The 26,837-nt window shown below is 40.5% G+C and overlaps 1 protein-coding gene across 2 annotated transcripts in view; it reads left to right on the top strand.

Moving 5' to 3' along the window:
• The first annotated feature begins 1,575 nt into the window (after window positions 1-1,575).
• The window catches only part of GNAL (G protein subunit alpha L), a 340,721-nt gene continuing 315,459 nt past the window's right edge, over window positions 1,576-26,837 (top strand). Inside the window, exon 1 of one of the 2 annotated variants that reach the window (XM_048840218.2) lies at window positions 1,576-2,370. In XM_048840218.2, the coding sequence (XP_048696175.1) occupies window positions 1,893-2,370 (478 nt within the window). In that variant the 5' untranslated portion in view covers window positions 1,576-1,892. The remainder of the gene's footprint in view (window positions 2,371-26,837) is intronic. The other variant, XM_048840219.2, reaches the window with a different exon arrangement.

Raw genomic sequence — 26,837 nt, forward strand, 5'->3', positions numbered from 1 at the left:
AGAGTTGTCTGTTCATATATTATTGGTCAGGGAAAATATTACATGACAAGAAATTGACATGCTGCTGCAAGGTTACTAAAAAGTCTAGAGAAATGTTATTAGCTGGTATAGAGAATCATTACTATTATATTGCAGACATTAACAAATCAAGAGATCCTATTTGATACTATAAATATCAAACTTATATTTCTTAAAACTAACATAAAATAGTTATAAAACTTATATTTTAAGAATTCTACCTATGTCATTAGTGTTGCAATTTAGAAACATTCCTTACCCCACACAAACAGGTCTCTTAATAGGCAGATTGAAAATTTCACTAAATATTACAGTAGAAAATTGAGATGTGGAGGATGCACAGAGTGGAAGAAGCTGCGCTAAAGCATATCTGACATATTTGTAACATTAAGTGAGAAGACAAAGTAGTCTTTGTCCAAGATTTCTTATGTGTATAGCCACCCTTATCGTTCAACATGACACAGCCTGCCTTTAAGTGCCATCCATCTCTATTCAGCAATCGAAGCAGTATGAGTTGTAGTAGAGTACTACAATTAACATTTGGGTACAGAGCAAGAGAGAGGACAAATCTGAATAGATATTTTCTTCATTATTTTCTAACACCACCAGGTCTGAAGTCCCTCTCCAGAATTACTCTGTGTGAAGGGGGAAGCTGAGCGTGTATATGATTGGAGGTTTTGTTTTAGCGTATGGGAACTTGAGAGTATGGAGATGGGCGGCTTGTGGCTGTATGAGGGGATTGTATGAATGAGTGTATGTGGGTGATCATTCTATCCTTTGTTAAGGGTAAACTGGTTCATGCCTCAACCAGCCCCTCTAACGGCTTTACCTCATTAGGCAGCTGTTGGGGGGCAGAGCTCGGTGTGTGGGATGGGAAGGCCTGTTTCTATGCAGGTTTTTGAGTGTTTAGGAAGTTGGGAGGCGTACGCAACTGACGGGGGTTGTATATATGAGTGGGTAGGGGAAAGTGTTGTGACAAAAGGGACGCTGGTGGTTGTATGTTTGGATAAGGGAGGAGGTTTGAGGGGGATGGCTGGGTATGTAAGTGATGAAGGGGGGTTGGGAAGGAAGTTTATGGAGGGTGTCTGGGTGTACGGGGAAGGGGTGAGGGGTGCATGTATAAAGGAGGAAGGGGGATAAGTCTGAGGAGGAAGTTTACGGAGTGTCTGGCGTAAGGGAAGTGGTGAGGGGTGCGTGTACAAAGGAGGAAGGGGAGGAAGTTCATGGAGGGTGTCTGGGTGTACAGGAAGGGGTGAGGGGTGCGTGTATAAAGGAGGAAGGGGAGGAAGTTCATGGAGGGTGTCTGGGTGTAAGGGAAGGGGTGAGGGGTGCGTGTATAAAGGAAGAAGGAGGATAAGTCTGAGGAGGAAGTTTACAGAGGGTGTCTCTGTCCGGAGTAGGGGAAGGGGGTGGGGGGCTGTGTGTGTGAGGGAAGGGATGCGCGATAACACGGTCCGGGGTGGGGGGGGGGGCTGAGAAGACGGCTCTGAGCAGGGAGGAGCGGGCGACGTGTGGGGGGGCAGCCGGTGGGGGCTGTGACGTGAGAGGGGATAGCTGTCAGGATCTGTGGGAGGCGATGGCTGTGAGCCTGTCAGGCCTCCCCTCCCCGCCGCTCTGTGCCTGCGCGGTGGGCTTGCGCTGGGGTATTTACGGTAAGGTGGACGCGGCGGCAGTGGCAGCTCCGTGTCAGGTGATCTGAGCAGAGGAGCCGCCTGGAGTCGAGGAGGAAAATGCAAGATGGCCCGACGGGGCCGTGAGGGGTTCCCCGCCGCCCCCTCCCCGCCCGGACCCCGGCAGCGCAGGGCCAGCGGCGAGCGCTGAGGCCAGCCCAGCCCCGCCGCGCTAGAGCCCGTCCCCGGGAGGGGGACCTAGCCATGGGGCTCTGCTACAGTCTGCGCCCGCGGCTCTTCGGGGACCCCGGCGGAGGCGGCTCCATTTCCAGCGCCGCTTCGGAGCCCGAGCAGCCCGCCGAGCACACGGCCCCCCAGCCGCAGCCGCTCGGGGCCCTGCGGGGAGGCAGCTGCTGCGGGCAGCCGGGGGCCGGGGGCTCGCTCCACCCTGCAGACAAGCTCCGGGGAGAGGCGGACGGGCCGCCGCCGCCGCTGCTGCTGCTGCAGAACGGAGGCGGCAACGGGGCGGCCCCGGAGCAGCCGCCGCTGGCCAAACCCGGCAGCGGCGGCAGACAGCCCCGGCAGCCGCCTCAGCCGGCCGCGCTGCAGAGACCCTGGGAGAAGCTTCGCCTGGAGGAGCGGGAGGCGGAGAAGGAGGCGAGGAAAGTCAGCAAGAGCATCGACCGGGTGCTGAAGGAGCAGAAGCGGGAGTATAAACAAACGCACCGGCTGCTGCTGCTGGGTACGTGTGCGAGGGGGAGCCGGGCCGCCCCCGGCCGGCAGGTGCCCAGCCGGGCTCCCCGCCAGCCCTTCTGGCGTCCCCCATAGTCCCTCCTTTGTCTCGTCCTTCTACTTCCTCTCCCTCTGTCTTCTCTTCTCTCCACAGCTCTGCTTCCCCCTGTCTCCCTTCTCCCACCCCCCCCCCCCCGGTTGCTGGCCCCCTTTCTCTCTCCCCCAGCCAGGTTTCCACCTTTTCTGCTCCTTCCCTGTGTCCCACCTCCTCCGGGGATCTGGAAATGGTTTTGCAATGGAGAATGCGATTTGTAACTAGCCCTATAAAAGGCGAGCTGCTCCACCCAGGCAGCAAAGCAGAAGTGATGTGGAGGCGGGAGCGAGCAGGCTTCATTTTCAGCTGGTGGGAGGAGGTGTGCGTGGTATGCGGTGTGTGTCTGTCTGTGTTGTCTAGCCGAAAAGTAAACGGCGCTTGTGCTGGCATCTCAGGAATTCGAAAATCAGATACAAGAAAGATGAAAATGGCTTTGAATAAAGAATGTCATCTGTCAAAGAGCCGCCTCTTTGCTACTGTGTGGAACCACTGATGGCTTAATAGGAAGTGGTAGTACGGGCTTGTAGCTCGTAATGGGCTGACTGTTGAAATGCTAGGAAATAATGGACTGGTTATTTTAGGGAAGGACTAGGGCATATGAGGGAAAGTAATTCGGTATGGGTATGTATATCCTCTAGCATATACTTATTCCAAGGATAGTGGTTCAACTACCTATTTTCAGGGGGGGGGGGCGAAAACCCCACAAAACAAAACAAAATACAACCCTGCAAGGTGACTTGTATTTTCGGAAATACTATGTGCTGCTTGCTATTTGATCTTTACAAAGATTAGTTAATAGACTTCTCTAGAGGCTTAATCCCAGCTAATACCCCTGTGGTTTTTATACTGTAAGTGTATCTAATACAATCTAATTTCCCACAGGAAATTGAATAGTCAGACTGCAGGGAGGGGGGTTATTGTTGTTGGGGGTTTTTTGTGGTGGTGGTGTTTTTTAAATTTAAATGGCCCAAGGAAAGGGGTTTGGGTGCTGCCTGAGCATGACCACAAATTTCTAATTTCTGTTAGTGTTGAAACACTGGGTGTGTTGTTGTGGGGCTTTTTTTTTTTTTTTTTTGGTTTGGTTTTGTTTTGATACAGATATGTGTTGGCTTGGATCTCTATATGCATTACAGAGTGGATAGGTATATTTGTTTTGTTCCCCCAGCCCTTTAAAGTCAAATGAAGGAATCAGTTACTGTACAGCTATATAAATAATGTAATATGGCAGTCTCCAAGATACTTCCTTATGTTAAGGTGTAGTTGATGTTTGCCAGAACGGTATCACTCAAATTCTAAAAATAAACTACAGACTTGGTTATTGTCTGGAAGTTTGTAATATATATAGCACAGCTGGTAATTATGGGGGGAAATTCCTACTGTTTGGAATACAATACTGCTATATCAAAATAAAAGTGGCCCTTACCACACACTTCACCTGTTCAGCTTCAATGCTTAAGCTTTAAAATTTATATCCTATTAAGATAAATTGACTTTTTTTTTTCTGATCTGTAAAACAGTGTGATTGATACCAATGTGGACAGAAGAAGCAGTGGCCTGCCTCTAAAGAGCCATTGTTTGAACAAAAGATTGCTGGTGAATAAGTGGAGTGAGTGTGTGGTCTGTAATGTGGAGGCAATAAAATAGTAAACCAGAGAAACACAAAGCTCTTTAAGAAGGATACAGGTTTTTTTTCTCTTCCTCCCACCCACTAAGCTGCTACCTATACTAAAAATATTAGCTCAGCACTTCAAAAACTTCAGTAGTAATTGCAGTCTAATCTGCAGCTCTTCCTGTTCTCAGGTTAGGGAAGGGGGGATGGTGTGTTGCTGTCATAGGCCCCAAACTAGCAAAGATTTAAGCATGTGCTTAACTTTATGCACTGTGATGCCCTACTGTAGTCAAGGGGACTACTTGCAGCATGTAAAGTTTAGCATGTACGTAAATCTTTTAGGATCTGGGCCTAAGAAATTGGCATTGTCTTGTCCCCCATTTGGGACAGGTAAAGCTGCAGGAGCCTTGTGTTGCTATCGCTACTCAGGTTCTGTAGCAAAGAATAAGTGAGAATAGCTTATATGTCTAAATTAATAACTGAAAAAAACCACCTTTCTAAAAAGTCTCTACTAAAGAAACAGTAACCAGCAAAACATTCTTTTCTCCTCTTTTGCAGTTCATTTTTTCAGGTATATCAAGTATATTGTTCAAGCTCTGTCTGATACATCGTAACGTCTTTCCTTGTATATTGTTGTGTGGATAGAAAATCCTTTTTTATTGAAGGACACTATCAACTTGAAATATGGCCTACTTTAAAATAGCTATATATCTTTTCCTGCCCCTAAAGTCCCCTCACCAAGATACTTGCTTTTACATTCACCTTTTCCTATTTTAAAAAAATACTCTCTTCTGCTGTGTGAAAGATCAACATAAAAAGGAAATGGGCTATACAAGAGACACCCTGACAGTGGCTAGATACAAAGTTTTGTCAGATACACATGGGAAACTAACAAAATAGAGAAATATATTCCCCTATTCTTTCATTTATAGTAATCATGTATTGTTTTAGAAAAAGTCTGAAAATTGTTTAAGCCTCTTAGAGATAATAGCAAGGTGTTTTTTTTTCCTTGATATTTCTGAACAAATGCAATAGGTATCTCATTTTAACATTAATTCCTGAGTCCTTTAATGAGGTCCACATCTGTGAACCCCATGTTCCTCTACGTAAATGCAAGGGGTCATAGAGCTGGAACCAGCTGCAAGATCAGGGTTTACATTAATTACTTTTTAAGGGGTCACTATCATTCAAAAATGAAAAAAGGTGTGAGAGATAAGTCACTTGCCAACTGAACTTGAATAAAATAAATAAAAACTTTGTTTTATATAGCTCTTCACATATTCAGAACAATACATAAACATTTATTATTTTTGTATGTACATTTTTCACTAGAGGCATGCAGCCCTATTTTGTGCAATAATTCTTAAATAGAAGAAATTAACTGAAACCAGTCAGAGACTTCTGTCATTGGATATGTAAATTATGATTGCTGAAAGTCTTAAATGTGTATGTTTAAATTTTTTTTCTAATTGCAAATCTTGTGTGTGTTGGTGGGTTGTTTTTTCTTTCTTTAACATTTTTATCATGTGAAAAATTCGTGGCCACCTTGAGGCTTTCAGGAGATAAACTCATCAGCATTTTTAATAGTTTAAACTGTAATGTATAATTCTGAAACTGTGTTGGGACTGTGGGGTAGGGATAGGATCATCAGGGCATATCTCTCCAAATTAATGTCCTGCAATTGTGGAGTGCTCATGCATTGGTGCACCTCAGTTCTTTTTGTTCTTTGCCTGTGGCACATAATAGCTTGTCTCCTGGGATTTATAATACTCTGATCTAATTCTGATTGCTGGGCTTACTGCAGGGATGGCTGTGCAAGGTTTAGTGGCCTATAATGTACCTGAGGTCAGATTTGATTATCTGGTGGTCCATTCTGCCCTTAAACTTTGACTCTATGAAGATGTTCTTGTATAAAATTTCTGACACATCATGTGATGTCAATTTTATTATAAATTGGGCATGTTATGACTGGTAACTGAATAAAGTAACTTATAAATAGAACTTCAAATTTGATTCTTTTATGTACCATTAGTCATTTGTGCATGTTTATTGAGTTATTTAGTCACAGAATCTCTTTTGCTCTCCATTTCTAATTCATTAATGGAGAATTGAAGGCTGTGAGTTCTCACCCACATCATTGTTCTCAGGGGTTACTGACACACAAAGTTCCACTGAAATAACAGTTGTAATTACACCTCTTGTTTTTTGTTTTTTGCTAAGGTGGATTGATTTAAATCAGATTTTTTTTTTTAATCAAGCTGAAACGTTGATTTAAATACTTGCTTTTAATCTTGTTTTGCATTTGTACTTCGTAGCTGTTTTCCTAAATTAAGTTCATTCTGTTTGGTTGGCATAATGATCATTACATGCTGATTTTACAACCAAATATGGTCTTTACAATAAAGATGGTGGTACTTTTTACTTTCCAGGAGAATACATTATATCTATACACATTTATTAAAACAATTGTGTAGCTTTACTTAGATTTATTCAGGTTATCAATTTTTATTTTTTTTACTAGGCAATGATTTTTATGGTTGTTAAGCTGTATTTGAATTCCAATTTTCATCCAATTAATGTACAAAAGCAGCATTTTAACGTTGGATTTTTTTTAGTTACATAAAACTACAATAAATGTACTGGATAGACAAGAAAATAAAGTTGATGAAAACACATTTTGTGTTTAAAACTGATGAAGCAATAGTACTGACATAGATATTGAATTGATGGATTGTTTCTGGTCACCATGGGCCAGGTTTTCAAAGGTATTTAGGTGTCCAAAGATACGGATAGATGCCTTGTGGGATTTTCAGAAATGCTTAAATAGGTTAGCTGCCTAACTCTCAGTGAAATCAGATTTTGGAGTAGAAGCCGTGTTCTGTATTCGCAAAAAGAAAAGGAATACTTGTGGCACCTTAGAGACTAACAAATTTAGTTGAGCCTAAGCTTTCGTGAGCTAGAGCTCACTTCATCGGATGCAGTGAGCTGTAGCTCACGAAAGGTTATGCTCAACTAAATTTGTTAGTCTCTAAGGTGCCACAAGTACTCCTTTTCTTTTAGTGAAATCAGAGTTGAGAGTTAGCCATCCAGTCTATATTTTTGGGCACCTAAATACCTTTTTAAAATCTCAGACTCATAGACGCAAATCTGTGGATATCTGCTTTTATATCCATGGATGTTTGCAGATCACATGCATATACAGTTTTTGCATCCATGCAGGGCTCTACTAATAGACTTGAGAGCTGCAAGGGACCATCGTGATCATCTAGTCTGATCTCCTGCAGATCACAGAACCTCACCCACACAGAACCTCTGGTTAAGTTATTGAAGTCCTCGAATCTTGATTTAAAGACTTCAGGTTACAGAAAATCTACCACTTTGGCCCAGTCTACACTATAAAATTAGGTTGGTATAACTACATCACTCAGAGGTGTGGGGAAAAAATCCACACGCCTGAGCGACACAATTAAACCAACCTAGCCCCCAGCATACACAGCGCTAGGTTGATGGGAGAATTCGCTTGTTGACCTAGCTACTGTCCCTCAGGAAGTGTATTACTTATGCTGATGGGGGATAGGGTTGTCAGTTTTGGTTGGGCGTATTCCTGGAGGTTTCATCACATGACAATCTTTCATTAAAGATTAATCATTAATTCCTGGAGACTCCAGGATAATCCTGGAGGCTTGGCAACTGTAAACAGAGAACCCTCTCGTCCATGTAAGTAGCATCTGTGTAGACAAGCCCTCACTCTAGTTCAAACCAGGAAGTGACCCAGACCCCATGCCGCAGAGAAAAGCGGAAACCCTGAGGTCTCTGCCCATCTGATCTGGGAGAAAATTCCTTCCTGACCCTGAATATGGCAATGAGTTAGACCCTGGCTAACTGACTAGTAACTGTCATCGTCTCCCACCCAGTTTTTATTCATATATTGGAAGAACAAAAACAAGCTTTCATGGTTTTTCAACTCTGAATTCATTCCTCAACTTTGAAGGAAACTAATCCGAATGATGAACATGTTTTCTTAGCACCTGTTAGCTAAACTGAAACCAAGTAATCAAAAGAAAAGCTTTTCTGCACAAGAGAAACGGAAAGCTGTTACAGTTGGAAAAAAAATTGTAAATACCAGTATTGACTCAGTTGTAAAGACTCAAAATAAAATAATATAGATGTTTATTTTGTGATATCTTTATAAAGCTTGAGTTAACCCCAGAAGTTAAAGATATTTCCCCTCGATTCTGTATATTATTAAAAAAGCAGCACTCTTTAACTCATTAAAATTTGGATGGGGGTTATAGATGCAGCATTTTTTAATTAAATGATTAAACTAAGTTTATAATTTAACACTGTCATAATTTCAAATTAAATTTTGAACTTCTTTTTAAAGACAAACCATGAAATTTTTTTTTAATTTAAAAAAGGTCTGTTTTTAAAATCTGTAATTGTCCGTCCTCTTCTTTAGTGCAAATATAGGTGTGGACTCTCATTGTTAAGCCAGAAGTTGGCCCCTTTAGTACATGCCTACTTAAAAAAATCTCTGACTGTATTGTTATGCTTGTTATAAACTTCTGTACTGCTAGAAAGTGATAGCATGTGCTGTAACTGGATTAATTGGAGCATCATGTCTGACATTCTGTGGAATATTAATCACACATTCTTGTTGGTAGAGCACTGCATGTTGTGTTATTAGACCAATTATCTTATTGTTTTGTGCTGATAGATTCAGGACCCATTGTATGTAGGCAATTATAATGTAGGCCTGAACGTACAAGTTTCAGGAACAGAATTTCCTAAGTTAAAGGTCTGTTATGTATTCTACCACATATTAAAGCAGATGGCTTTTAAAACAACCAAATCTTTCATGTCATTCTCACAGCTTACCAAATGCTGTGCTTTACGAGATTATGCTAAGTGCTATACAAACAGAGGAGAGGAGGTGGTGGTCCTTGTCCTGAAGAGCTTACAACCTAACTGGAAGACCCACATTAAGGATTTAAAAAAAAAACAAACAAAAAAACCCAATAAGTAGTGTGCTCAGGACAGTGATAGGTGCACATGATTTTAGTTTCTTTTTAATTTGTGTAAGCTACTCAAACTGATTCTTGATCTAACTGTTGTTAGTTTCTCTTTTGCTTTTGGCCACTGATTACTTGTACTCAACCCTTGCCTAATTATTAACCTATCTCAAACTTTTCTTTGGCCTGTTTTTCTTTTTAAAAATGTTCTAATTTTTTTTTTTTTTTTTTTTTAAGTCTTCTCCACTCTTAGTGCATGTGGAAGGGAGCAATATCTGCTCTGAAGAGACAGACCCTATAATCAGGAGCGTATGCTATGGATTCAGACCTCTGCATAAGTAATTTCCTAAAAATGTCAAAATAGACAAGTTAGCATGAAAATCTGATGCCCTATTGTATTGCTTTTTGTACAGTTTTCAGTAGCTAAGACTGTAAAGTGGGTTTAAAATATTTAAGGTAGTGTTTGGGATGTAAATTTAAATTTACATAAAGCTTACAACTTATAGAAGAATGATTCAGGAGAAGGGTGCTGATTTTTTTTTTAACAATGTTTTAAAACTTTCTCCCTATCTAATAGAGGCCCTCATGTGGTATTTCAATCATGCATATATTTTTCCCTCTAGATGTGTCCAAATAATTGTAATGTTTGTAATACTCCATAGTGCCTTTTTCATTCTAGCATCACATTTCATAAATTAAACTGCCCCACATTTTTGAGGGAGCTTTATAGAAATTTATCATACAACTTCTAGACTTAAATTGATACAAAAGATAAGTAAAGTGAGCTTTCAGGGCAATTCTCTGGTGAGAAACTCAGCACCCAGGCCAGCTTGTGGGAAAGAGGAAGTGCTGAAATTTTTATTATTTGGTTCAAGTTTATCAGGCACCAAATCATTAGGCTGATAAGGAACAACTCGATGCATCACGTGGGTGGTGTAAGGAAGGAATAATAATCTTTTCCTCTTCTCTAAAATTCAGAACCTCCTGACTGCAATGGCATAAGATATCTTTTCTCAGTCTTTCCCTCAACCTTATTTTGGTGGTATATGCCTGTGAATATTCTATTTGTTTGCCTCTGCTGCTGATCATTGCTTTACCGAGCAGCAGAATGACAGTGAAATGATTCTCTTCAGCAGCTCTGCTGTCCCAAGGTTCTGAGTAGCAGCAATGAGACTTACCAGTTTTGCTAACTTCCTTCTATTGATGCTGAAGTCCTGAGCAGAGGCACTTGAGCTGTCTGTAGTCAGCTGAAGTTAGCATTGCATCATTTAACATTTAGAAAGCTTGATTTCCACCTATAAAGAAATAAGTATTCTTTAAAAGGAAACAAACAACTGAAGAAATTGTCACTTTCCACAGGATGAATGTATTTTTCATGCTCCAAACATATTGACTCCGTTTTAAACCTGAGTAAACTGAGACACAGAACAGATGCTTCTTAACCAAGATCACACTGCAGGTGGTGACAGGGTCAGGACTAGAATTTTAAAATTTCAGTCCCCTTCTCTTAGCATACAGGGTTCTATATCAAGGAGAGAATGTACTTCATTAACATTTTTTAAAATAAAGCAAACAATCCTCCTTTGCAGTAAATAGAATTTTCAGCTTCGAATTACTTGCATTTTTTTTTAATTTTAAAAATGCTGTAGATTCTTCGTTTGATAGAACAATAGTACCAGGCAGTATATCTTTTAATTCCACAGACAGAAGGTCTCTGTCAGTCACAAGCTTGTTTTCTGTCTCATGACCTGTAATTGTTTGTTTGTTGCAGCATTATGAGATTGAATTTTGTGATTCAGCATTATGAGTTTTACCTTAGTGCCCAAAGGAAATTGTTAGAACAAAAGTTATTTCTTAAGACAATAAGAGGCTTAGCCTTCATCCTCCCCCTCCCCCACCCCCCAAAAAATTCCCAAATAACCCACAGCGTAGGGAAGGGAAGTAGGAAGTTGAGGCTAAATTCAGTTCTGGTGTAAATCCCACTTATTTCCCTCAATTGCTCTAGATCAGGAATGAATTTGGCCTTTGTAGAGCAATTACTTGAGACAATCTAATATTTACCATCTACCATATCTTATACTTTGTTCTTATATTTTTCTCAGTTGAAAACAAGGCAGTGAAGGGTGAAATCTGTAAGAATATCCTTGCAAAGCAAGTTGATTAGCAGTGATTAATATTCTTTTAATATTGCACATGTATATGTTAAAATCCCTTTAATGCTGCTTCTGCACATAAGACTAAAGTTACAAGGTCAGGGATTTAAGATACTTGATAAACTGCATTAAGCAGAATGTCTAAGCAGAGATAATTCAATGTTTGTATGGGGCTTCAAAGAGTGGGATCAGAACTGATAGGCAGTATTAAATAAATTCTGTATTTCTGTTCTCAGCATTTTTTGTGTCTGCCTGTGTGATGTTTAGTCTTTGCATGCAAACCATCAAAAGACAAGACCCCATCTTTGAATGTAAGAACATCGAGGCATGACATTAGGTAATATCTTCCAGTGTAAATGTTTGATCGTCTCCTTTAACTACACCTCAAAATGACTATCAACATAAATGTTTTTAAATTCACCAAAAATTCCAGTTATGGCCAGAGCACTCTAAATAACCCGTTTTTGATTTTGTGTTTTGTTTTTTAATTCTAAGGCTTTTTCTCTTACCTGGTTGATGTTTTATAATTTATACATGGGAACAGTGAAGCTGGTTTAAATACATAAAGTAAACAAATTGGGGAAAATAGGGCATGTTTTGGTAACTTCTTTCAATTCTAGTTCTATTGGGTATTGAAATTTATAGCAGATATGAAACTTTTAGACATGTTTGGGGGCGGTTAAGTTGATAATGTCTCTCTAAGAAGGAAACAGCTCTTCTGAGAAACATATCCAAGATCATTGTCCAACTGGCCTCTTAAAACTGAGGAAGGAAAACATTCCATTCATGGTATGGTTTAGTACACACAGTGGAGATAAGCAACAAGCTTGAGAATATTTGCAGTAAAAATAAATCAGAACACGATTCTCTGTGCATAGTGTTTCTATTGTAATCTTCAAAGGGAAAGAGATATCTTCAAAGAGATATTCCATATCTCATTTCTGACACATTTTGATAGGATAATAAGGTTTTTCCAATAGGAAGAATGAAGTCTGTAATACATTGCAGAAGGCATAGACGATAGAATCTTGTCCTTTGGAGCAAATGTATAATATGGAACAATTTGCTTCCCCCTGCCTTCTTTAAAAGGTGGGGTGAATTTTGCACAAGGTGTTAAACAACTCTGCTGCAACATCACCCTTCCAGTTATGGAGACCCAGTCTTTCTGTGACCTTAGAAGTGAGTTTATAATGGGCTTCAATGGAATTTGGAGTTAGAATGCAGTAGCTTTACAATGTAGATTTCTTTAAGAAAGGTCAGTGAATATCAGATGTGTGGCATTAAGATACTTGCAATGTAAAATAGATTTTTTGCAACAGGAGTGCTGACTGACTAGACTTCAAAAGTGTTCTAAAATATCACATTCCTACATGTCAGAGGCTTCAAGCTTCAAAAATCCACTACACACAATCAGTGGTGAGTAAAGTTGATTTTTTTTTTCTTCAACTGTTGGACATTTGTGCTACAAAATGCAAGCGTATGCTGTTGTAAGTGTCTGACTGGAAATGTTGAACCTGCTATGGACTTGCTATTTCTTGTCCCATTTTAAAAATGGGATACACTTGGCTATTACTATTGCTTACATCCTTGTGATGTGCTTGGAATTACACAAGATAAATGTTGGGTTTTGCTTTTTTCCCCCCTTCATTATGCTCCTGCACCCCCAGGTATATGTCCATTTCAGTCTTGTGCTGGTCAGTTCAGGCTTCCGAGTGTCATGTTGATGGATTTGGCTGCTTTCTCTGTTCTTCAGTGTAATGTTTCTCTAGTTTGCCCTCTTTTTCTGATGGTATCCATATTAACTTGTCATAGAAGTCACGTTGCATCCTTGTTGTGTTTGGATCTTTTAGTTGTGCACTGTTGATGGTCTGTCTTCTTTTAACCTTCTTCATCCTCTTTTTAACTTCACCCTCACAAAATTGAAGATGATGGTCTTTGCCAATATCGTCTGCTCCAGGAATGGGGATGGTAGACATGAAGGTGGCATAGCAATCCTGATGTCAGATGAAGCAGAGCAAGCGCACTGACTGAGTGGGAATCAGTCAAAGAGAGAATTATTAGAGCTCATTTTCAGATTAGAGGTTTTTTTCCCCAAACTCTGTCATACAGTATTATGTACCAACAAAAAAGCCAGATGAGGAAAAAGATGTTTTATGATTTGTTACAGGATATGTCAGCCAAGGTCCCAAAATATATCGGAGTGAGTGAGTATTTTTTAACTCAAAGGTTGGAAGTAACAACGTTGGGTTAGTGAGGCAGAGGCTTGGTCATAAACTGTAAACGGTTAGTAGAAATTTGCAATTTGAAACCTAGTGATAAGGTGGAATAATATTTCCTCAAAGAAATCCATAAAGTGATATGGAACTCCCCAGATTAGTACTACAAAAAACAGTTTTCCTTCCCTAAAGAATTTACAACCTAAAAGACCTCATAGAGAAGACAGGACACACTGAGAATATGTAGACGAAGGAATAACTTGTTCATTCATATGCATTTTGTAAATCTGGAGCTTTTGGGCATCACAGAATATAATGTATTTAGTATAGGTACGTTGGAAAATGAATTTATTGAGGAAAATTTCAAATCTTTGTAGAAATGACTTGTTGTTGATGTGTTCAGTTTGCTGACTGAGTACAGCAAAAGTACTTGGACATAAAATGTGTGCAATATTCATGCTCGTTAGCTGTGGCTGTCACTATTATATTAATATTGTAATGTGTCTCACAAAGACACGGATTGTCTTCATAACATAAAATGAAACAGTACAATGCACTAACTCTAAAAGAAAATAGTGCCAAACTATTGGTTTTAGTAGATACTCTAATCAGCTAAAACTGGAAATTTTCAGTGATTTGTGCAGAGCTTATTGGATCAGTTCCAATGAAATGTGGGCATTACTTGTTTTTAAGCTTGACAGAATTTTTATTTTTAAATTTTTTTTAGCCTTTTGGTGGATAGTATAGACTTATTTGTAAATACTTTTAAAATTTTAATTTCTTCAGTAGCCCAAAATCATGGGTTCTAAGCATTTATTGTATTAGTTTTAATTTTCACAGTTGTAGGAAACTAAGGTAGGGTTCAGGCAATAATTTATTTAATGAAGCTAGATATTGAGAATCAAAAGTTAAAGCTCTATTTTTTGTAACAAGCCTAAAACTGTCTAAATCACAGAATTTTTCCCACTCCCACAGCTAGGAGGTTGGGGGCTGAGAATCTTGGGCACCCCCTTACCCCCAAACAGGTATTATTTATTATTTTATTTTGCTAGAGCCAGGAGATGATGCCAGATTTTGAAAGCTCTTTAAATTTGAGTTTGTCCTTATTGTAGTACAAACCGTTGAGCTGCCCAAATTGGTCTTCGGAGAAGCACATGCAATGTTTGTCTTAAACTTTTCTGAACAGACTGATCTTTCCACAGACGCTGACATTAATGGCACTACAAGTGGATGTAATGCCACACTGGAAATGAGAAGCAATGACTGAGTTTCCCTTCTTCAGTATTCAAGTGCTGTTACACTGTCATCGCATGGTGCTTCCCATATCACGTACAAATCAAAATCATGTGGGATCTCTTCTCGCAAGGGAAAATACACAAAATATTTTCATAGTTACTAAAATTGTGTGACATCTGAGCCTTGACAAATGACTCGGACACTTTACAGTTGGCAAAAAAGAGATCCTGATCCATAGAGTCTCAGGTACATTGCAGGATATGACTGCCTTCAGTTTTCTTTGAAATTCTGATGCAAAAGGATGCATTCCAGATTAAAGGAATTGCCTTTTGGAGCCTGTTAGCTAGACTTCCATGTCTTTTTAAGGCATTATGGACAGCAAGAGCAACTTGTAAATTTCAGGTTTCCAATTAGCAGCCCTGTTAGTCTGTATTCGCAAAAAGAAAAGGAGTACTTGTGGCACCTTAGAGATTAACAAATTTATTTGAGCATAAGCTTTCCTGAGCTACATCTTACTTCATCGGATGCATTTGGTGAAGTGAGCTGTAGTGTGTGAAAACTAACCTGCCTTCTCTTCACTAGCATTGTACATCGAGTTAGGTAACTTGTGTTAAGAACACACTTCTTCCCTTCCCTCCTCCCTCCCCCTCCCTCCCCCCCCAATGAAGTCACAGCTACAGAGGGGTCTTCTGATGGTAGGAAGGTAGTCAGATTTCATGCAAATCAGTCTTCAGCTTCTCTGCTGAGATGATCTCAAAGGATAATAATTGTGATTTTTTTTGGGGGGGGAATCTTGAGCACCTGTCAATTGCCAGAAGACTAAAACAATTAACTCCTTTCCTACCAACCAGTGAACAGCCATTTCAATACAGAATTTTGCCGGTTGTATAAGTATTAGGGCACTGGGCCATCTTGATATGGGTGTTACCCCACGTCACACTGGACATGAGAGTAATCTGGATTTAATTATGAGTAGGGGAAAACGTAGATTTAGGTGATATCCTGCATGAATGGGTTGTAAAAAATTATGAAGTGGTTGTTATTTTTTACAAATATGGTATTCTGTCAGGGGAGTAGACTCATGCAGGATATCCCCTTAATCTGTGTTTCCCCCTACCCATAATTAAATCCAGATTACTCTCATACCCCACGTCACTCTGGACAATACCCATAGCAAGAGTGTACATCAGGTTCAGGTAGCGTCCATCCATTATAGTGGAAAGACATATTGTGACTATGGGTGTTTTGGATCATCATTCAAAGAAGGCAGAGTTAAGGTTGCACTTCTGAAAACCAAGATACATAGAGCTGAATGTTGCAGAACTCGATGTTCTGGAAGGGCACAAGCTATCACCAGGCAACTGTAACTCTGTATTAATGAAGTCTTTTGCCATTTTATTTCCTAGGGTTTCTTTTTGTTTTTTTTAACAAACAGAAGTCTTTGTTGGTAGGCGTTAATGGCGATTTAGGTGGTTGTAGTTCTTAACTAGATTTGCAGTTGGTGTGCTATTGTGGCTAGGTAATAATGAGCAGACCTAATTTTTATATAGTACTTTTCAGTAGTAGATTTCAAAGAACTTTACATTTATTATCCCTATTTTACACATGGGAAACTGAGGTAGAGAGAGATTAAGTAATTTGTCCAAGGTCAACTAGCAGGCCAGTCTAGCAGTTAGAAATAATCCAAATTCAGTGTGGTATGGTGTGGTTTTTTGTTGTTTGGTTTTTCCCCACTAGGCCCCATGGTTAAGTGATTCCTCAGTTCTCTTGCCCCTCACATTTTTGTCATAATGGAATGGGGATAATGGCCATACTTTGAAATGTTTGCAATGTGTAGCGGTTAAAAGAGCCGTTGAGAGAAATCTCATCCATGATCTGTTTCCCAAGATCTTGACAATTTGTATTATGTGGTAGTTAAAGTTAGTGTAAGTGGGTGACATGGGGTGGCTTGTTTTAGATCACCAAGTGAAAAGCCTTGATCTGAATCCTCAATTTTAATCAACTTTTCCATTTAGTTCAGTTATTTTCTAAAGAAAAGTGCATTCTCAGCAGTTGATATAATCATTAAAACGTTGATTTACAAATAAATAGTCTTTACACTAAATTTCATATATCTTTTTGCTACCTAGCAGGATGCTCTATAACTATATACATTTATTTAAGCAATTATATAGCTGAATATTTTCAGACTCTGTAATCATACATTTTTAGTATGTTAGAAAATGGTGAATGATATATTGCTTATTCCCTAGAGGATTAAATTTTTGCTCATAATTTGTGTCAAGCTGCATTAGGATGGTAACAGAATTTAATTAAACACATGAAAGAGCATATAAAATGTTTTTTATTAAAAAAAAAACAAGCCCTTAATAAAGTATGTGACCTATTGTGCAATATTTATAAAGTATGACCTCAAAAGTTAAATGTTTTTCCCCTGATTCTTTATAGCGTAAAGCAGCCTTTAATTCAAAATTGTTGGTAGAAGCTCTTCTATTCAGCATATTTTTTTTTTATTTCAATGTTTTAAGAGAGTATAGTAAGTTTAGGCCTTAACATAGTTGGTATTAAATTCAGATTTCATTTTAAATGGGTTTATTTTTAAAAAGAAAAAAATTAATTATAATCTAAGTAACAAAATAAAAATACTATTTCAATCAAAAATATCTCCATCCAGTTCCCACAACATGTAGTCCCACTGCCAGCACTTTCAGCTCACCCTCTCCTTCCCATCCCATTAAGCCACTGGTTAGCACTGTAGAGGCCATTAACATGTAAGATGTTGATCCTTGCTGTCTCTTGCCGTTTGCTACGGTATACGCATCAGACAGCAACTTACTGGAGGGTTGACTCGCATGCTTTATGTAGTGTGAGCTGGATGCTAAGTTGGATCCCTCATTCCCATTAACCTGCCACCCCCCAGCTGGGACTCTTTCCTGTATTTCAGCCAGGCTTCTCTAGGCCCACCCAGACTGTCCCTCTTCTAAATGGGCCCTTCCCACACACTCTGGACTTCCTTCCCCTCTCCACATGCGGGTGAGGTGTATCTTAACTATTTTCTGGGTTTCGGATGTGTAAATTAGCATTATCTTCAGGCACCACACATGCAGCAGGTTCCAGTTTACATGGGGGGTAAGGAGACTGGTTCAAACACCCCAAGAGGAGCAGAGTTCCCCCCAATCCCAGAACATGCAGTGTGCAGGGAGAGGGGCTCAGGCCCCTGCAGTGGGGTAGGGCTCCTCCAGGTCACACTGGACACAGAGGGAAGGGGAGAATTCAGGGCTGACCACCCCCGTTTCCCCAAATCCCCAACTACCTTTGGTACCCCTCACATTCTACAATCCTTCCCACTAATTCCAACCCCTCCCCTTACCTGAATACCCAACTTCTTTTTCTTCTTCTGTAATCCATTCCCATTTCTCCCCTTCCCTATAATACACCCTCACTTGAGGCAGACCAAACTTTTCTCCCCCTGTTGTTACTACAACTACTACCACCTACCCTTCCCTTGCCAGTGAGCATTGCGTGTGTAATTTATTTTCTTCTCAAACATAGTTTGAGTGCCTTCTTATCTGCTGTACCCAAATGACATTTCTCCAAAATAACAATTAAAAAATAGTGACAGTCAGATTTTTCTCCAATGTTTACAGTTTTTTCTCAGATTTCTGCCCAGGGTGGGTTTCAGATTTCAACATTTGCCAGAATCTGTGCCTGTAATGAAATCCTGGGTGGCTGTTTTTTTGTTTTTATTTATTTTTTATTTTTATTTTTTTTGTGGGGGGGGGCTTTATCTTGGTAACCCCTTGCTCAAATGACCCCCCACTTCGAACATTAACCCTGTGCTACACTTCCATTAGCTATGTGGAGTAGCACGTCTCTATAATATTTCCTGAACATTGAGTAAACAGGTTATATACACTTTGGAGTTTAAAAGACCGTTTAAACAGTTTCTTGAAAATTTTGCATGATTTCTAAAAGTTTGTGTGCCGATATAAATTGCAGCATCCCACAAAACTTTAATACTCTATAAATAGGCTTGCCAGACTTGCATACGTCATTTTGCAAAAACAGGAACAGAAAATGTTAAATTGCTTGTTGAAAACTAGACATTCTCTTTCAGTCAATAAAGCAGGGCAAAGAAAAAAATTGTTACAGAATATTTCCACTTTGTGCCTCCAAACTGGCTGGAGCTAATTTTCAAAAATTAAGAAACTCCATGATCTGGTAAAACCCCTACTATAATGTCCTGTTTGCTTAGGTGGAATGTGTCCATACTCTTTTCAGAATGGATAACTGACTTGCCAAAGGTTATGTAAGGAAACATATGGTAGAACTGGGAACAAAACTCAAAGGTGGTAGACCTGTTTATCTTGTAGACCATTCTATGGAGTGTTTTATGAGTTAGTGATAGAAAAACACTATTGTCTTGATTTCCATAAATACTGAGCTTCTACCACTCTCATTCAAGAAGCTGGGAGTTGAAAGTACTTGGCATGATTTTTTTTTTTTTTTTTTTTTAAGGAGCTCCTTCTAATTCTTGTGTCTAAATATGGATTTTGGAACCTAAACTTTAGGTTCCTGGGCTTGAAATTGTGGCCAATGTTCTTAACTCAACATATCCTCTTTTAGCTCTTGAAGTTTGAAATGACATTATAGATAAATTGTTTTGGTCACCGAGGAACCTTAGTTTCTAGAAGCCAGATATGTGTTTCTCCTTTGGAGTAAAAGAAGGCATTCAGATACAACAGAGAAGATCATAGTATAAATGTTTAGACAGAAGACAACTCTCCAAATTGTGGAAATGTTAAAGTACAGTACCAAGTCTTGGAGAAATATACTAGACACCTGCTAATCAGAGGACTGAGTCATAGATCAGAACAAAAGATTACTGGAGGCAGTCATCATGCATGAGTTCTATGGGCAGTACTCACAGAATCAGCTGAGTACTATCCCCAGCTTCTAGAAAAGTGGTGGGTTCTGGCATTCTTACATGGACCCTGCTAGATGGTTTTATTTCTTGCCCCAGCCTCTGGTTATTGGATGCCTGGTGAATATGAAACTCCCAGATACATCTCGGAGGGCAAAGGGAAAGGAACTTGTTTGCTCTTGTATATCATTCCCTACCCCACTGTCCCCAGAAAACTCAAACAAATGCTGAGCTTTAATCATCCCCAGTCTTGTTAACTCTACCTCTTATTTGTTTCTCCTTTTTTCGTCCTCTTTTCCTATGACTATTCCAGGTATCTGTTGCTACTACTGTTGGTATCTTTTCCAAGCAGTAAAAGGGTGACATTGATAAGTGTCTTTTTTTATTTTCAAGAAAAGGAGTACTTGAGTCACCTTAGAGACTAACAAATTTATTTGAGCATAAGCTTCCGTGAGCTACAGCTCACTTCATCGTACTCCTTTTCTTTTTACAGATACAGACTAATAGGGCTGCTACTCTGAAACTTGTTAGTTTCAGTGATACCCAGAAGAGTTCTTAATTGTGTGGGAGACAAATTTGTTAATTTTGCTTTACAGTTTAGAAAAAATCTGAGCTACAGCAGAGGCTATGTCGTCCTTCGAGAAGAACAGCACGGAGCAGCTTTGTGGGGTTTTTCCCTTATGTTGTCTTCATATTTGGGAGGTTTTCTTTGCAACAATAGAACTAGAAATATAATCCTTTTGGAAAAAAGACCTTACTGTGCAGAAATTAACAGTGAAGGTCCCCTCACTTACTATGACTGTCTTTGGTCAGGAGTGTCATAGAATCATAGAAGATTAGGGTTGGAAGAGACCTTAGGAGGTCATCTAGTCCAACCCCCTGCTCAAAGCATACGTAGACATTTGCGGGTTTTCAGGCTTCACTAGTACTATCCCACAGCATGCACCAACATTTACAAGGCCTCTTTTGCTTAGAATCATAATGTGCCTAAATATTTCTCCCTTAAAGTTCAGAGAGCTCTCATCACAGGATAAATTGGTTGCTTGGTGAGACCCTGCTATTGCTTCTGGCCGAGTAATTTCAAATCTGATCAGTGCGGTATAATATTGCTATAGCTTTCTAAAATATCTGTGGTAACTGAAATTTAACAAATATTACACAGGAAAATGGTGTTCTAATAAAGGTATGTCCAAAATACAGCTTGTGGGCCATTGTCAATTTGGTCTTTAATTTGAAGGTGTGGCCTGTGGACATTCAAGGCTCAGCTTGTTATACTCCATGTTGATTTAAATGAAGTAGTGTAGTGTGAGACTCTGAGGTTGCAAAGAGACACATTACAAATTTAAAAGTAAGGGTTTCTACAATTTTCTGTTCTGTGCAAACAGAGTGTGCCCTTGTATAAAGTTCCACTTACTCCCCTTCCATTGGAGAGATTTGAAATAAATATGGATGCTGGGCAGAGAGGGAGGATTATAATCTTTTTAGCCCTTTGTGTCAGATAATCAATTTAAATATATAATCATAGAATCATAGAATATCAGGGTTGGAAGGGACCTCAGGAGGTCATCTAGTCCAACCCCCCCGCTCAAAAGCAGGACCAATCCCCAATTAAATCATCCCAGCCAGGGCTTGCTCAAGCCTGACCTTAAAAACTTCTAAGGAAGGAGATTCCACCACCTCCCTAGGCAACGCATTCCAGTGTTTCACCACCCTCCTAGTGAAAAAGTTTTTCCTAATATCCAACCTAAACCTCCCCCACTACAACTTGAGACCATTACTCCTTGTCCTGTCCTCTTCTACCACTGAGAATAGTCTAGAACCATCCTCTCTGGAACCACCTCTCAGGTAGTTGAAAGCAGCTATCAAATCCCCTCTCATTCTTCTCTTCTGCAGACTAAACAATCCCAGTTCCTCTCCTCATAAGTCATGTGTTCCAGACCCCTAATCATTTTTGTTGCCCTTCGCTGGACTCCTTCCAATTTATCCACATCCTTCTTGTAGTGTGGGGCCCAAAACTGGACACACTACTCCAGATGAGGCCTCACCAATGTCGAATAGAGGGGGACGATCAGGTCCCTCGATCTGCTCGCTATGCCCCTACTTATACATCCCAAAATGCCATTGGCCTTCTTGGCAACAAGGGCACACTGCTGACTCATATCCAGCTTCTTGTCCACTGTCACCCCTAGGTCCTTTTCCGCAGAACTGCTGCCTAGCCATTCGGTCCCTAGTCTGTAGCTGTGCATTGGGTTCTTCCGTCCTAAGTGCAGGACCCTGCACTTATCCTTATTGAACCTCATCAGATTTCTTTTGGCCCAATCCTCCAATTTGTCTAGGTCCCTCTGTATCCTATCCCTGCCCTCCAGCGTATCAACCACTCCTCCCAGTTTAGTATCATCCGCAAATTTGCTGAGAGTGCAATCCACACCATCCTCCAGATCATTTATGAAGATATTGAACAAAACCGGCCCCAGGACCGAGCCCTGGGGCATACCACTTGACACCGGCTGCCAACTAGACATGGAGCCATTGATCACTGTCCGTTGAGCCCGACAATCTGGCCAACTTTCTACCCACCTTATAGTGCATTCATCCAGCCCGTACTTCTTTAACTTGCTGACAAGAATACTGTCGGAGACCGTGTCAAAAGCTTTGCTAAAGTCAAGAAACAATACATCCATTGCTTTCCCTTCATCCACAGAAGCAGTAATCTCATCATAGAAGGCGATTAGATTAGTCAGGCATGACCTTCCCTTGGTGGATCCATGCTGACTGTTCCTGATCACTTTCCTCTCATGTAAGTGCTTCAGGATTGATTCTTTGAGGACCTGCTCCATGATTTTTCCGGGGACTGAGGTGAGGCTGACTGGCCTGTAGTTCCCAGGATCCTCCTTCTTCCCTTTTTTAAAGATTGGCACTACATTAGCCTTTTTCCAGTCATCCGGGACTTCCCCCGTTCGCCACGAGTTTTCAAAGATAATGGCCAATGGCTCTGCAATCACAGCCGCCAATTCCTTTAGCACTCTCAGATGCAACTTGTCCGGCCCCATGGACTTGTGCACGTCCAGCTTTTCTAAATAGTCCCTAACCACTTCTTTCTCCACAGAGGGCTGGCCATCTATTCCCCATGTTGTGATGCCCAGCGCAGCAGTCTGGGAGCTGACCTTGTTCGTGAAGACAGAGGCAAAAAAAGCATTGAGTACATTAGCTTTTTCCACATCCTCTGTCACTAGGTTGCCTCCCTCATTCATTAAGGGGCCCACACTTTCCTTGGCTTTCTTCTTGTTGCCAACATCCCTGAAGAAACCCTTCTTGTTACTCTTAACATCTCTGGCTAGCTGCAGCTCCAGGTGCGATTTGGCCCTCCTGATTTCATTCCTACATGCCCGAGCAATATTTTCATACTCTTCCCTGGTCATATGTCCAACCTTCCACTTCTTGTAAGCTTCTTTTTTATGTTTAAGATCCGCTAGGATTTCACTGTTAAGCCAAGCTGGTCGCCTGCCATATTTACTATTTTTTCGACACATCGGGATGGTTTGTCCCTGTAACCTCGACAGGGATTCCTTGAAATACAGCCAGCTCTCCTGGACTCCTTTCCCCTTCATGTTAGTCCCCCAGGGGATCCTACCCATCCGTTCCCTGAGGGAGTCGAAGTCTGCTTTCCTGAAGTCCAGGGTCCGTATCCTGCTGTTTACCTTTCTTCCCTGTGTCAGGATCCTGAACTCAACGAACTCATGGTTAATATACAGTATCAATTTAAATATAAGTACTGCTATTAACTTGCCTACTTCTGGGACTGTTTCTTCCCTCCATTATCAGGTTTCTTAGTTGTGGTGGTGGTTGTTTGTTTTTAACATCTATACAAGGCATGCCAAGGCATGTTGCTTGCTAAAGTCTGAGTGCTCACTCTGTCCCATCTGAACACATTTGTGGGCAATCGCTTTATGACCTTCTGAACTTCGCTATCCCTGGATGAATTTACTTCCCCTTTTCTCTTTTCTCCGCCCCTCCCCCCGCCCTCCCTTTCCTCCATGGCTAGAGAACTATTGAATGCTGTTTTGTTCAGTGAGAATCTTTACCACAAAGCAATGGTTAAATCCAAAGCGTGGTAGCTCTTAAATAAAATTTTCTTGTTCTAAGAAGGAAAGAAGAAAAGAAAAGCATTGAAAGGTAGCCCTCTATTAGCAGTTATGGAAAGCTGTATTAGTATAGGTAGGGTGACCACCCATCCCTAATTGGGCAGGACAGTCCTGAAATGTACCTTTCAAGTCCTGGTCCCAGGCTGAATGATCCCAGGACAGCATTTGTCCCAGATTTCTTGTGACGCCGCTCCACACCTGCCCCAGGCTCAGGAGCGGCACCAGCCTCTTCCCAATATGGGGGGCTGAGGTGGGCCTTAGCCCCCCTTGCCATGGGGCCCTGCCCCCAGCCAGGCCAGAAGCCGGAGCCGGGCAGTAGTAAGAGCCACTCAGGGAGCCCAGGCCATTGTGGGGAGCCCCGGTGTGCCCCAGTGGGACAGGGACACGGGCCAGGGACTGCCCTTGGGCACTGTGGCCCTCTGCCCAGGGCAGGAGGAGGGTCTGGGGCTCCCAACAGCAGCTCCTGCATGTGTCCCATTTTTTTGCATTTTAAATAGGGGGGTATGAGACTTATTTACAGAGGTTAAAGTCTGATGGCTATAGATGTTGCCTGTGGGATTCAGGCTTTTGTTCCTGTTTTATGAAACTCTCAAAATCCTTCATTAGAACTAGCAGTCTCTCCATTCCCTTAGTTCAAGCCAGGGTGTGAGGGAGGTTCTTTCTTCAATGAGTCTCTTCCTTTTTAATTCTTTTGGGTGACTTTGTGTTAAATCCTTGTTAGCATGCTGGGATATTCTCATTCTTCAGTTAGTCCAGAATACACAATTATTTTCCAATTTACAAAATTGTCCTTTAATAAGCAGTCTCTTCCTGTTCTTCCTCAGTTATGTACTTATTTCAGACCATATTACTGGACCATTTGAAAAATCTCTTGACCCTGTGTATGGCTGGCAACTTATTTTACTACTTCAAAGGGAAGTCCCTCCCTCAATGAGTATCTAAATACTTTTGCACGAGCTAGGTTTTCTAGCTTTCTAATTAATTCTCCACCCAGGGAGTGTTCCTCTGCAGGAAACCTGCAGTTTCTTTACAAAGAGGTATTAAAATAGATTCCATGAATTAAAATATACAGGAAACTTTAACTTAGAAAATAGGTTATTTGTCATCTTTTTTAATTTACTGTTGAATTATACTGATGTGTGAAGCCCTCAATATTTGTTTCTTTAGGTTGCAAATCAATAAATTTGTGCACATGTGCACAAAATACACAGAAGTACAAAACTTTCTAGTTAAACAACCTACACTAAATGTTAAAATTGAAAAGTACTCAACATTTTAAAAATTCCAGAATTAAGGTTTCAGAGTAACAGCCGTGTTAGTCTGTATTCGCAAAAAGAAAAGGAGTACTTGTGGCACCTTAGAGACTAACCAATTTATTTGAGCATGAGCTTTCGTGAGCTACAGCTCACTTCATCGGATGCATGCCGTGGAAACTGCAGCAGACTTTATTTATACACAGAGAATATGAAAAAATACCTCCTCCCACCCCACTGTCCTGCTGGTAATAGCTTATCTATAAGCTTATCTATAAGATAAGCTATTACCAGCAGGACAGTGGGGTGGGAGGAGGTATTTTTTCATATTCTCTGTGTATAAATAAAGTCTGCTGCAGTTTCCACGGCATGCATCCGATGAAGTGAGCTGTAGCTCACGAAAGCTCATGCTCAAATAAATTGGTTAGTCTCTAAGGTGCCACAAGTACTCCTTTTCTTTTTGAGAATTAAGGTTGTCAGTCTAGCGGAATTCTTGTTCTGACAGATGCTGAGACCCAGAGAGAATGAGGTATACGTTTTCAGAAATGTCAGCTAATTTTTGGATGCCCCACTTTCTGGTTGCTCAACTTGAAATGCCTATGGTCAGCTCTTCAGAGGTTTTCAGCAACTCTGAAATCTCCACTGATTTTGTTTGCAGTTGAATGCTTAGCACTTTGGAAGGTCAGGCCATAGGTATCTCAAGTTATGATCCCTGAATAAAACACAACAGTTACCTCTGAAAAGTTCAGTTTTAAATGACTTCATCAGCGTGACAAAATCTATGAGAGAGACCTTTCCCTGGCATTTCAGGTCAATGCTTTAACTACAAAACTATCCTTTTTCTTCCTGCATCCCCCTGATTCATTCACCGTTTTGTGTGCACTGAATGAGGCAGAGGTCCTGTGGAACAAATAGTATGTGGTCATGTAACTAAAGACTGGCAGTATATATACACACAAGGGGTTGGAATTAGGGCTGCATGGGAAAGACAATTCTGCCACATTAACTTTTTTATATAAAGTCCTTCTAAACGAGATATAAACAAATAAAACTACCCTAGGTCCTTCTTATTTGGGGAAGAAACTTTTTTTTTTTTTTTATAAACATGATTGCAATGACCTCCCTGAGTGAGTCAGCAGTGACTGAACAGCACAGCACCACTGAAGTTAAAGCAGTAAGTTTATTAGCTTATTATAATAGTGTAAATACCACTATTCAGAGGCTTATAATTACTAATATGGATAGACTTCCATGGGGATATCTATACGCACCACTCGGACTCCAGGACTAATTCCCTGCCAAATTTCTAGTTCCTACTCTGAAACATGGGGATATTAGAACTGTTCAAAAATGCTTGGACACTTAAAAAAAAAAACCTTATAAAACCTACCTCTTTTTTTCCTAACCTCCTCCTCAGACAATGTTTTAAACTATCCTGCTTGAACTTCCCAGACAAAGACATCAGACTTGGAAAATTTTAGCCTGAATGGTTAAAATTTTTGTCCAAGTTGTAGAGAACTGAAAAGAGAAGATTACAACGGAAAGTGTTAGGCAACATTAATTACAGGCATCAGTGTGTGCTCTGGATCTAATGTATAAATTTAATTTTTATATAGAAACCATGGTTAATAGAACCATGAAGATTGCAAAGTCAAGCACGCAAAATCAGGAAGTACCAGAATTAAGGCTACTAATTCAAATTTAATTTGAACCTTTGTGGGTATGCATCATCATATAGTCTCAAATCTTATGATCACCTCCAGCCCCTGGACCTCTGCCTTTCTCGCAGTACAGGGTGGACAGTACTTACCGAATGGGTAGTTATTCCATATTTCTCT

Source organism: Caretta caretta, chromosome 2 (genome assembly GCF_965140235.1).
Source record: "Caretta caretta isolate rCarCar2 chromosome 2, rCarCar1.hap1, whole genome shotgun sequence".
NCBI classification, from domain to species: domain Eukaryota; kingdom Metazoa; phylum Chordata; order Testudines; family Cheloniidae; genus Caretta; species Caretta caretta.